A 13,949-nucleotide genomic window follows, 5' to 3' on the forward strand; every position below is an offset into this window, starting at 1 on the left:
TAAAAACTAATAAAAAAACTAAAAAATCTAAAAATCTAAATAAGCTAAAAAAGAAAAAAAAAGGAAAAAAATAAAGGAGAAAAACAAAACTAAAAAACGAATGTATATACAGACCGGGACACCGGGATACAAATGACGACCGGGACCCGGGACACAGGGAATATAAATGACGACCGGGACACAGGGACACAACTACAACGGGGACACCGGGGGAAACAGGGGGATATAAATGACGACCGGGACAAAAAAACTAAAAAGAAAAAAAAACTAAAAACTAATAAAAAAACTAAAAAATCTAAAAATCTAAATAAGCTAAAAAAGAAAAAAAAAGGAAAAAAATAAAGGAGAAAAACAAAACTAAAAAACGAATGTATATACAGACCGGGACACCGGGATACAAATGACGACCGGGACCCGGGACACAGGGAATATAAATGACGACCGGGACACAGGGACACAACTACAACGGGGACACCGGGGGAAACAGGGGGATGTAAATGACGACCGGGACACCGGGACAGGGAATGGTCGATTAGCAATCACCATCAACAAAGCTCAAGGGCAATCATTAGAATCATGAGGTATAGATCTGAATACAGATTGTTTTCCCATGGACCATTATATGTTGCATGTTCAAGAGTCGGTAAACCTGACAATCTATTTATATGCAAAGACAATGGGACAGCAAAGAATGTTGTATATTCGCAAGTTTTACGTAGTTAAAACCATATATATATATCTATCTATATTCACAGGTGGGACATAGGGACACAACTACAATGGCGCGTAACTATTATGGCGCGTAACGACTTACGCGCGCGGGGGGCTTGGGGGGGGCGCGAAGCGCCCCCACCAACTAGGTGTTGGGGTGGCGCGAAGCGCCACCCCAACAGCTAGTATATATATAAAAATAAGTTGTCTGTGGATGGATGGATGGGTCAGGTGACGTCACCTGAAAAAACTGGATCAGGTGACGTCAAAACTGAAAAAACTAAAAAAGGCAAAAACTACAAAAAAACTAAAAACTAATAAAAAAGCTAAAAAACTAAAAAAACTAAAAAAAGGCAAAAACTACAAAAAAAACTAAAAACTAATAAAAAAGCTAAAAAACTAAAAAAACTAAAAAAGGCAAAAACTACAAAAAAAACTAAAAACTAAAAAAAAAAATAAAAAAGCTAAAAAACTAAAAAACTAAAAAAAAGATAAAAAACTAAAAAAACTAAAAAAAAAGGTAAAAACTGAAAAATAAGCTAAAATAAAGGTAAAAACCAATAAAAAACTAAAAAAAAAACTGAAAAAACTAAAAAAAGGCAAAAACTACAAAAAAAAACTAAAAACTAATAAAAAAAGTAAAAAAGCTAAAAAACTAAAAAAACTAAAAAAACTAAAAAAAGGTAAAAAACTAAAAAAAATAAAAAATAAAAAAAAACTAAAAAAAAGGAAAAAACTGAAAAATAAGCTAAAATAAAGGTAAAAACCAATAAAAAACTAAAAAGAAAAAAGGAAAAAACTAAAAAAAATTTTCATCTAAAAAACTAAAAAAAACTAAAAAAGGTAAAAACTAAAAGAACTAAAAAAGAAAAAAATAAATGACAAAACTCAAAGAGAAAGCGACCAGGACAAAAGGAATGTTCGATTAGCAATCAACAAAGCACCGGGACACAGGGAGTATAAATGACGACCAGGGCATAAGTAAAAAAAAAAAACTATCTATATATATAAAAATAAGTTGTCTGTGGATCTGTGGATCGTGGATCAGGTGACGTCACCTGAAAAAACTGGATCAGGTGACGTCAAAACTGAAGAAACTAAAAAAAGGCAAAAACTACAAAAAAAAATAAAAACTAATAAAAAAAAATACACCGGGATACAAATGACGACCGGGACACAGGGAATATAAATGACGACCGGGACACAGGGACACAACTACAACGGGGACACCGGGGGAAACAGGGGGATATAAATGACGACCGGGACAAAAAAACTAAAAAGAAAAAAAAAAAAAACTAATAAAAAAACTAAAAAATCTAAAAATCTAAATAAGCTAAAAAAGAAAAAAAAAAGGAAAAAAATAAAGGAGAAAAACAAAAGTAAAAAACGAATGTATATACAGACCGGGACACCGGGATACAAATGACGACCGGGACACAGGGAATATAAATGGACACAACTACAATGGCGCGTAACTATTATGGCGCGTAACGACTTACGCGCGCGGGGGGGCTTGGGGGGGGCGCGAAGCGCCCCCACCAACTAGGTGTTGGGGTGGCGCGAAGCGCCACCCCAACAGCTAGTATATATATATATATATATATTTATATATATATATATATATATATATATGATATTATGAAGATCGTCAAATCAGCTTTAGCCAATGAATTGGGAAATGCTCAGAAATTTGGGAGGAGAGAAACGTATTTACGAAATCTATGTCTAATGTCTAATAAATCTATGTCTATTTTCTAATTTTTCCAATAGAAATGCAAGAAAAGATATTTTCCAAAATCGGTTGGTGCAGGGGGGCAAATGCCCAACAAAGCACAAAATCATAAATTTCCCAAAGGAATATCGAAGAAAGAAAGAAAAGTAACCACATGAAACCCTGTCCCTTAAAGACAAAAATCATGTTTTTAAAAAAAAGTGGTTTTTCCTCCATCCATGAAAATTGGTCTATCAGAAGTAAAAGGGCGCAGGTAAAATTTAGAACTATAGACTAATCAGAAATTCATATCATGACCTGAAATTCTCTATTCTACAGACAGAGCATATATTTCTTAATTTTATATTATGGTGTATTAGTTCTTTATTTCGATTAGTGCTTAGGTGTGTTTTCAGCAGGTCAGAGTTTTTATGTTGTTAGCTATTGGTATTACGGAGGATGAGACTAATGATTGACCTTATAAGTTGTTCTGTCACTTTTACCAGCTGTTAAATGATTATTTAATAAAAAAAAATGAACTTTTTTTGAAGTTTGAAGAGAATTTAAATAGTATACTGTAAGTTATTTACATCTTGTCTAGTGAAAACTCGTAGATGTGGTGCTTTTTTCTGAGACAACATAATGACTCCTCGGCTTCTAAAACACCATTCTCATTTCTTAGGTATTGGTTTTTTTTTGTTTTCTGTAAAGCGCTAGTTTTGTGTAATCCTAAAGACACAGGGGGATATGATCAATCGGTGTATTTGAACTCGTTTTTATACATAGGCTGTGAAGCAAGAGGAAGCAATTTTTGCTTCTTACGGTTGATTGGTTTAATGTAGTGAAACCTTTATTAAGAAAGAAAAAGTTGTTAAATTAGATATAAATAGGCTATACGAAGCAAATGCTTCACGGCCTTTATAGGCATATGAACAAGAACTCTTGCTAATGTAGGGTAATGTAGGTTTAAAGTCCTATGCCAGTCAAGTTATCCCGCAAATACGTACCATCTTTTCGATAAATAAGAACCCCGAGAGAATACCATCGCCCAATAGAAAACATCTGGTGTGGATGGAAAACTCGTTAAAACATGAAATATCGTGCTTTGCCTGCAAATTTATTTTCGGGCAGGTTTATCAGTGCGGTAAAAAAAAAGAGCGGTATCAGAGCGGTGTAAAGGAAATGGGAACTTTTTGGGAGGGTGTAAAGAGGGAGGCTTCGAATAGATTTTGTTGGAGGAGTGTGCGTAGCTGTGTTGGCCTCAGGCGGCTCGGTGCTGCGGTGAGTCACTAGTAGTAGTAGTAGTAGTAGTAGTAGTAGTAGTAGTAGTAGTAGTAGTAGTAGTAGTAGTAGTGGAAAAACAAGGATTGTTTATATAAATCGTTAACATAAGTTTTTCTGTTGCTATACGTAGAATATTTGCCCCTTATTTAAATTAAATAAAAAAAAAACAATGTTTTGTTTAACTGAAAGTAAGGAGCGCCATTAAAACAAAACGAACAGAAATTCCTCCGTATATGAAAGGGGCTTTCATATACGGAGTAATTTCTGTTCCTTTTAAGTTTTAATGTCGCTCATTGCTTTCAGTTAAAAAAAAAATTGTTTTTATGGCACTTGGTATTAACCAAGTGACATATAGCAATCGCAAATTCTATCGGTCTATCTGTCGGTCCCGGTTTTGCTACTTTAGGCACTTCCAGGTAAGCTAGGACGATGAAATTTGGCAGGCGTAGCAGGGACCGGACCAGATTAAATTATAAATAATCGTTTCCCCGATTCAACCATCTGGGGGGGGGAGTGAGGGGCCGGTTAATTCGGAAAAATAGAAAAAATGAAGTATTTTTAACTTACGAACGGTTGATCAGATCTTAGTGTGAAATTTGATATTTGGAAGGACATCGTGCCTCAGAGCTCTTATTTTAAATCCTGACCGGATCTGGTGACATTGGGGGGAGTTGGGAGGGGGAAACCTAAAATCTTGGAAAACACTTAGACTGGAGGGATCGAGATGAAACTTGGTGGTAAAAATAAGCACAAATCCTAGATACATCATTGACATAACTGGAACGGATCCGCTCTCTTTGGTGTAGTTGGGGGGGGGGTGATTCTGAAAAATTAGAAAAAATGAGGTATTTTTAACTTACGAACGGGTGATCGGACCTCAATGAAACTTGATATTTAGAAGGATATCGTGTCTCAAAGCTCTTATTTTAAATCCCGACCGGATCTGGTGACATTGGAGGACTTTGGGGGAACCTAAAATCATGGAAAACGCTTAGATTGGAGGGATCGGGATGAAACATAAAATATAAAAATAAGTAGAAGTCTTAGATACGTGATTGACATAATTGGAAAGGATCTGCTCTATTGGGGAGGGGGGGGGGGGGTTAATTCTAAGAAATTAGAAAAAATGACGTATTTTTAACTTACGAAAGAGTGATCGGATCTTCATGAAACTTCATATTTAGAAGGACCTCGTAACTCAGATCCCTTATTTTAAATCTCAACTGGATCCAGCGTCATTGGGGGGGGGGGGGTCCTAGAAAATACTTAAAGCGGAGAGATTAGGATGAAACTGGATGGGAAGAATAGAAACAAGTCTAAGATATGTGACTGTTATAACCGGACCGGATCCGCTGTCTCTGGTGGAGTTTAGGGGGGGGGGGAATTCAGAAAAATGAGGAATTTGTAACTTACGAACGGGTGACCAGATCTTAATGAAATTTGTTATTTAGAAAGGTCTTGTGCTTTAAAGCTCTTATTTTAAATTCCGACCAGATCCTGTGACATTGGGGGGAGTTGGAGGGGGAAATCGAAATTGTTGGAAAACGTGAAAATTAGGGTATTTTTATCTTACGAATAGGTGATTGGATCGTAATGAAACTTGATATATAGAAGGATCTTATGTCTCAGATGCTCCATTTTCGACTCGAATTGGATCCGGGGACATAGGGGGTTAGAGGAGGGAAACAGAAATCTTGGAAAACGCTTAAAGTGGAGAGATCCAGATGAAATTTGATGGGAAGAATAAGCACAAGTTCTAGATACGTGATTGATATAATTGGAACGGATCCGTTCTCTTTGGAGGAGCTGGGGGGTGTTAATTTGTAAAAATTTAGAAAAATTGAGGTATTTTTAACTTAAGAACGGATCTTAATGCAAATTTGATATTTAGAAGGAATTCATGTATCAGAGCTCTTATTTCGAATCCCAACCAGATCTGTTGACATTGGGGGAGTTGGAGGGGGAAATCGAAAATCTTGGAAAACGCTTAGAGTGGAGGAATCGAGATGAAGACTGGTGGATAGATTAAGCAAATGTCCTAGATACGTGATTGACGTAACCGTACTGCATTCGTTCTCTTTGGGGGAGTAGGGGGGGGATTCAGTGATTTGGCGAGTTTGGTGCTTCTGGACGTGCTAGGACGATGAAAATTGGTAGGCGTGTCAGGGAGCTGCACAAATTGACTTGATAAAGTCGTTTTCCCCGATTAGACCATCTGGGGGGCTAAAGGGAGAGGAAAAATTAGAAAAATGAGGTACTTATAACTTACGAGTGGGTAATCGGATCTTAATAAATTTTGATATTTAGAAGGACATCGTTACTCAGAGCTCTTATTTTAAATCCCGACCGGAATTAAGCCTCTTATTTTCCTTTTAAATCAATCTATTGATTCTTAGAATTTTTTTATAGCTCATACCATATGAGCTCTTGGCTCTTGGCTCTTCTTGCCTCGTCACAAGTGCCATATGAGCTCTTAGCTCTTGTTTCATTTGTTTTCTGAACATTTTTGAATTAATGCATGTTTTGATTTTGGCTCTTCGCACATGAATAATTAAAACGAAATTTGCAGATTAATGTATTTTTTTGGCTAAATGGCTTTCTCATAGTTTTGATCGGACGATTTTGAGAAAAAAAGGAGTGGGGGATTAGGCCTAGTTACCCTCCAATTATTTCGTTACTTAAAAGGCAACTAGAACTTTTAATTTTACGAACGTTTTCTATTAGTAAAAATATACGTAACTTACGAATTAACTTGCGTAACGAACTTCTAAATGTTTTTATTACGTATATGAGGGGGTTCGCCCCCTCGTCGATACCTCGCTCTTTACACTAAAGCTTAAATTTTGTCCCAATTCCTTAAGAATGACCCCTGAATCACAAAGGCCATAGAATAAATAGTTGAAGTTAATAAAACTACTTTAGCGTAAAGAGCAAGTTATTACGAGGAGGTGAACCCCTCATATGCGTAACAATTTCTGTTATTTTAAAGTTTTAATGTTGCTCCTTACTTTCAATTGAAGAAAATTTTTCATATTTATTTTTTCATTTCTCTTTCAAAAAATTCTAAAAAATCATGTGCCCCCTTCATGGAAATTCTCTTCCCCCATGACAAATCTCTCCGTGGAAAGTTCCCCCCACATGTAGTCGGGGAGAGTTCAAACTTGTATTGCGGGGAGGAGCAGCTAAAAATTCTATGTCTCCAATCCACTTAAACTTTTTTGCACTACAAGCCTTTATGGGAATTAGAAATATGTTTAAGAAGCCTGGAAGATATTATGTCGTGCCAGGCTATTAAAATAATTTGTCTGCAATATCTCGAGAATGGCCTGGCGTATCAAGTTGAAATTTTCAGAAAATGCTATGGGGTGTAAGATTACTTATGAGAGCGGGCAGAGGGGAGAAGGAACCTAAAACTGTTTCTTCTCTTGTTCGTCTACAAATTTTTTAACTATAAGCCCCTATAAGAGCTATAATTTATTCATGGATAAGTAGCGGATTAAATCACAGTACAGGATGTGTTACCATGTGATCAAAACAGTGTATCTGCAATATCGTAAGAATAACTTAGGGGTGATGTTGAAACTTCCTGTGAATGCTAGGGAAAGGGGTTGCAAGTAGACCTTGAAAATTGACTTGGAGAGCGGGAAGAGGGACAGGGTCTAAATGCTTTTTTCTGGTCTATTTAGAAATTTTGGCTCTATAAGCCCCTTTGGCTCTAGAGTCAAATCTCGGTGATATAGTGATACAGATAAAAAGAGATTGTATGTACCCAGGTTATCAAAATAGGGTATATGCAGTATCTTAGCGGCTTGGAGAGTTGAGTTGAAATTTTCAGAGGGTGCTTTGGGACCTATAGGACCTCGAGTTGTCACCTGGGGGAGAGACAGAGACAAATTGAAAGGAATTTAGCATTCAAATTCCCTAAGTGGTGTAGATACAACATCTCAGGATGTCTATTTCTGGATATTAAGGAAAATTTTGAAATTTTAGGAATGGGAGAAGAGGACGCAAGGTAACTTCTTACTTAGTGTTTTGAAGGAGGAATAAGGGGGCCAATAAATTTGTCTCTCCCATCCGCCTTAGATGTTTTGATGCTATTAGCCCATTGGAATTTGGATATATCCATAGTGAAATAGTGAGGTGAATCAAAAATCATTTTCTCCCCCCTGCTATCAAAATAGTGCATCTGTAACATCTAAGGAACGACTTTTTTGTTCAGCCCAGCTGTTTGGAAATTACAGTCATAAGTTTCTGGGTCAGCTGGACTCCTATGCAGAAACTGAATTTGAAACTAGTTTTGCTATATCGATTTGTAATCCTCAAAAAAGGGGCCAATTTTTTTTTTTTTGTCCTCGATGGGCTCGTATCCTGTAGGGCATCTAAACAGGACTTCAATAAAGACAAAACTATTTTTCCCTTTTGTTTCTTTATTCCTTTGTTAGTAAGGTTCTTTTGCTAACTTCATAACATACTTTATGTGTAAATGGTCTAAAACCTATTCAGAAATAAAGAGTAAGGAATTACTGACTTAGTGGGTACAACTAACACAAATTTAACACTATCTCTTATTCTGTTAATCTTAATAATCTTACAGCTGAATTTGTGTAAATTTGAAAATTCTTTGTTTGACGATCCTTGTACCAAATTTTCTTATAATCTTTTGACCTATTTCAGAAAATCGGTTGAATTTTGTCTTAATGAAGTAACTGAGAAGCTAGGAGATGTCAAAAATAGTGCTACGGCTGCTGAGTGTTTAACCGCTATGACCGAGGCCGTTGGACTGGACTGGATATCCCAGGAATTAGTGAGTTTTGTGCTAAATCAAAAAAATCCTAAAGTCCACGCCGAGGCAGCTATTTGGTTATCTAATGCAATCCGTGAATTTGGATTTGTGTAAGCTATTTTTCTGTATACTTTGGTATTCCACATTTTTTTTTTTTTTTTTTTTTTTTTTTTTTTTTTTTTTTTTTTTTTTTTTTTTTTTTTTTTTAATTGAAAGAATTCATAAAGAATTTTTTTCCATCAAAGCAAAAAAACTATTTCAACGTCATCTTCATCGACACGCACAATGCAAGAATTAACCCTATCATCCTTTTCACTCCGTAAAGGTCGTATCTGACGTTTTCACACTTCTAAGATAATTGCCAAAAAGTGTTTCCCAAAGCCTTTCTCAAAGGGATGATTGGCAGAGCAATGTATTTAAATCAAACTTCGATCCTCTTGATTTACAATGCTTTGGTGATCTTCCTTTGACGAAAGCTTTGCAAAAAAGTTAACAGTTATCTTAAAAGTGTGAAAATGTCAGACGCGCTCATGAAGTGTAACATCGACTGTTCGATATGGAACTTCACAAATAGATTAGGATACATTTATTCGCTTCAATAGCTTAAGCGAACTCGAGTGTCAATATGCACGACAAACAAAATTATAATGCTAACAAATGATTCAAATAATAATAAAAATAACAACTAAAACCACTGCTTCAAGAGCTGCTTCAAGGCCGATACAAGTAGAAATTGATTAGATCAGTGGTAACGATGTATATTAAGTATTTACAAGTATTTTCTGTCTGTTTTTTTTTCTATATTTTCAAAAGCTTTCAAAAGCTGTTACGCAGAAACTAAAAGAGATATATGAAAACACATCACATATTAAAAATTATTTTGAAAATTGGAAATATAAAATCTGGACTAAGGATAATATGAAACATTCAAGATGCGTAAACGTTACTGATTTGTGTTATCGAATGTGTGATTGCAATATTTAGTTGTAAAACTTCCTCTACTATTGTTTCGTTAAGCTGACACTTTGAAGAAAAGGACTCTTCCGTTACACTTTTTTTTAAGCTTACGCTCTGTCTGCCTCCCAAAAAACTCCAAAGGTTATGAATTTTTTTTCTTAATCCCTTGGTTGTTAGGTTAACAACATTATTACAAAAATTATTATGTGGTTATTGCTTTTTCCATGACGAGAATATGTTCCAACTAACTTACTCCTCTATGGTGTGCATACTAAGGTGCATCAAACCATTATGTTTTTAAAAAGTAGCGTTTCACACCTCATCCTGGTATGCACGCAAGCAGTGGTCTTCTGCCCAATGCCCCACTTCAAAAATTTTGAATTTGACAACCTCGCCTTGAATTTATTATACTTTGTAATTTACTGTATTACTATACAATTTGCCAGTTTTTGACATTTTGCTTACCTAGGAAATATTACCGCTCCAAAAAAAAATAAATATTGTGCGTCTGCCAGATCTTATGACTATGTTTATGCCTGAAATAGTTATAAAAATGTCTAACATATCTTCTTCTTCTTTATTAAGTATCCATATTTCAATCACAAACTTAGCCACGCTTCATAATAGGATAGAAATTGGCAAAAAATCCAAAGAGTGGATAACATATTTTTTTTTTTTTAAGGGAGTTAGAACACCTAAATCGACAGCTATTGAAAAAAACGGACAAACTCAATTAGATTTATTTCTTTCTTTTGCGTTCTCCTGCCAAAGATAATCACTAATATAATTGTGCAATGGAAGGGTATTTGAAAGGAAATCGCAGTTCAGTTAAAGGGTCTGGAAAGTCAGTCCATTGTATGTCAGATATTGTTAACTATTCTATTGGAAAAATCTAAATTTAAAATGGTTCTATTTTACTATATTTCGGCTGCTGTTTTATTGATTTTTCATCATATAATCGAAAATCATAAATTTTGCATATTTATATTGAGAACCTTTTTATTGTATGATAATTGCTGCGATTTTAAGTGGAGATTGCATGACAATATACAAAGTGGTCACTTTATCTCGATGGAACTGTCTTAAAAAGCAAACACATTTAATAGTAAGTCGGCTTGTCTGAGGCTTTAGGGAATAATTTAGGTGTGGCTAGAAGGGTCTCCAGTATCCCTATCGTGGGTGCGCTGGAGGTCATCCAAGAATTCCTCATAGCCCTATAGAACGTCAAGTTTGTGGATTCTACATGAACATGAAGCTTGGTTTTATGAAAAGGTTCAATAAAAAATACTCTAGTCGAAAATGCGGGGTTGCTAGTCGAAATTTTGTGGAAGTCACCTCTAAAAAAAAAAAAAAAAAAAAAAAAAAAAAAGTGATAATAAATAAATGTCTGACTTTCGCTGTTATAGTTTCTTTCTTTCTAATCTCTGAAAGATGACGTTCTGACACAAGTTTGGCTATTTTTCTTTATTGAATTCGGAAAATTTCGATCCTCATAAATCGACTAGACAAGTTTTGAATAGTTTTTCTACAGAATAGTCACTGCCTTGTAAATACTCTTTATATCTGTTTTTGAAAATGGCAGCAACAAACCATGAAAGAATCAATCCTGGGTAAGGCTAACAGCAATTGAAATCGCTCCTTCGGGCCACTCTGTTTTCATCACTATAATCTCAAATACTATTAAACTAAAGAGAATAAAATCCTTTAAATTATATTCCAAAAAAATGATGTAGGGCTGTAAGACTATAGTTTCAATTTATCTCCACCCATCATAAAAACAAGAGCTCATATGGCACTTGTGATGAGGCAGGAAGAGCTACGAGCCAAGAGCTCATATGGTATGAGCTATAAAAAAATTCTAAGAATCAATAGATTGACTTATAAGGAAAATCAGAGGCTTAATGCCGGTCAGGATTTAAAATAAGAGCTCTGAGTCACGATGTCCTTCTGAATATCAAAATTCATTAAGATCCGATCACCCACTCGTAAGTTATAAATACCTAATTTTTTCTAATTTTTCCTCTCCCTTTAGCCCGCCAGGTGGTCAAATCTGGGAAAACGATTTTATCAAGTCAATTTGTGCAGCTCCCTGACTCGCCTACCAATTGTCATCGTCCTAGCACGTCCAGAAACACCAAACTCACCAAATCACTGAACCCCTCCCCCCAACTCCCCCAAAGAGAGCGAATCCAGTATGGTTACCTCAATCGCGTATCAAGGACATTTGCTTATTCTATCAACCAAGCTTCATCCCGATTCCTCCATTCCAAGTGTTTTCAAAGATTTCCCCCTCCAACTCCCCCCAATGTCACAGGATCTGGTCGGAATTTAAAATTAGAGCTTTAAAGCACAAGAGCCTTCAAAATATCAAATTTCATTAAGATCTGGTCACCCTTTCGTAAGTTACAAATACCTCAATTTTCAAAATTACCCCCCCCCCCCCCCCCAACTCCACCAAAGAGAGCAGATCCGGTCCGGTTATGTCAGTCACGTATCTTAACAGGTTTTTATTCTTCCCATCCAGTTTAATCCTGATCTCTCCGCTTTAAGTATTTTCTAAGACTCCTGGTCCCCCCCAAATGCCCCCCAATGACGCTGGATCCGGTTGAGATTTAAAATAAGAGATCTCAGTTACGAGGTCCTTCTAAATATGAAGTTTCATGAAGATCTGATCACTTCTTCGTAAGTTAAATTATGTCATTTTTTCGAATTTTTCATGATTACCCCCCATAGAGCGGATTCGTTCCAATTATGTAAATCACGTATCTAAGACTTCTGCTTATTTTTCCCACCAATTTTCATCCCGATCCCTCCAATCTAAGCGTTTTCCATGATTTTAGGTTCCCCCACCCCAAACTCCCCACAATGTCACCAGATCCGGTGGGGATTTAAAATAAGAGCTTTGAGACACGATATCCATCTAACTATTAAATTTCATTGAGATCCGATCACCTGTTCGTAAGTTAAAAATGCCTCATTTTTTCTATTTTTTAGAATTAACCCCCCCCCCCCCCCACAACTACCCCAAAGAGAGCGGATTCGTTCCGGTTATGTCAATCATATGTCTAGGACTTTTGCTTATTTTTCCCGCCAAGTTTCATCCCGATCCCTCCACTCAGTGTTTTCCAAGATTTTAGGTTTCCCCCTCCCAACTCCCCCCCCCCCAATGTCACCAGATCCGGTCGGAATTTAAAATAAGAGCTCTGAGACACGATATCCTTCTAAATATCAAATTTCATTGTGATCCGATTACCCGTTCGTAAGTTAAAAATGCCTCATTTTTTCTATTTTTTAGAATTAACCCCCCCCCCCCCCAACTAACCCAAAGAGAGCGGATCTATTCCGGTTATGTCAATCATGTGTCTAGGACTTGTGCTTATTTTTCCCGCCAAGTTTCATCCCGATCCCTCCACTCTAAGTGTTGTCCAAGATTTTAGGTTTCCCCCTCCTAACCCCCCCCCCTCCCAACGTCACCAGATCCGGTCGGGATTTAAAATAACAGCTCTGAGACACGATATCGTTCCAAACATTTCACAGGAAATTTCATTAAGGTCTGATCAACCGTTTGTAAGTTAAAAACACTTCATTTTTTTTCTATTTTTTTGAATTAGCAGGCAAAACCCACTCCCCACCCAAGATGGTCAAATCTGGAAAACGACTATTTTTAATTCAATCTGGTACGGTCCCTGATTCGCCTGCCAAATTTCATAGTCCTAGCTTACCTGGAAGTGCCTAAAGTAGCAAAACCGGGACCGACAGATCGTCAGACCGACAGAATTTGCGATTGCTATATGTCACTTGGTTAATACCAAATGCCATAAAAACGACAGGCTCTAGTCGAGCGGTATGTGTGGTATTTAACAACAAATTAATATGACCTAGAATATTGGGTCCGCAATAATTTGAGTTAAAGCTCATATTATTCATTCGCTATTGTCTTTATAAGACAATTTTTTGTGTTCTAAATGGCAAGTATCTATCGTTTTAGTTCTTTTATTTCAAAGAAATTTTATTATGGTTTTTAATTTGAACTTCGTGTCTTTAATCTCATTTCTAATGAAACGCCAAGGAAATTTCTTTTGGGAAATCATTTACCAATTCCGCTGGGAATCTACATTTTGAATAATTTATTTGACTTTTAGATAATTTTTAGAAAAATTTGTTTTTGACGAAGTTGAAGTGTTGTTTTTTATTTGATCTAAAAATTATTGGGCAACGAGTTTGTATTCCATCTGTATACGACAATGGCATTTATAAATATCGGTTATTCTTAGCACGCGTATGGGTCAATGTGCCAACCGAACTAATTTGTGTCATTCAAGCTACAGTTAGATGTTTGGTGTTAAGCTTGAATGGTGCACGAATGAAAAGTTATTGCGTTCGAATTTTAAGCACTAAGTTTTTAAACCATGCTTCAAATACTGCATTGTGTGCAAATACTGTTTTCTGTAAAAAGGAATATTTGACTAAACTTTTATCCTAATGGGTTTCATAAGGTAAACG

The 13,949-nt window shown here is 36.1% G+C and overlaps 1 protein-coding gene across 1 annotated transcript in view; it reads left to right on the forward strand.

Annotated features, from left to right (window-relative positions):
* LOC136041136 (cytoskeleton-associated protein 5-like) overlaps positions 1-13,949 on the forward strand; it is a gene marked incomplete in the record, with an annotated part of 192,220 nt that overhangs the window by 112,548 nt on the left and 65,723 nt on the right. The window contains 1 exon segment of the mRNA XM_065725677.1: positions 8,381-8,599. Coding sequence (XP_065581749.1) covers positions 8,381-8,599 — 219 coding nt within the window.

The sequence above is a fragment of the Artemia franciscana genome, chromosome 2, assembly GCF_032884065.1.
Source record: "Artemia franciscana chromosome 2, ASM3288406v1, whole genome shotgun sequence".
Lineage (NCBI taxonomy): Eukaryota > Metazoa > Arthropoda > Branchiopoda > Anostraca > Artemiidae > Artemia > Artemia franciscana.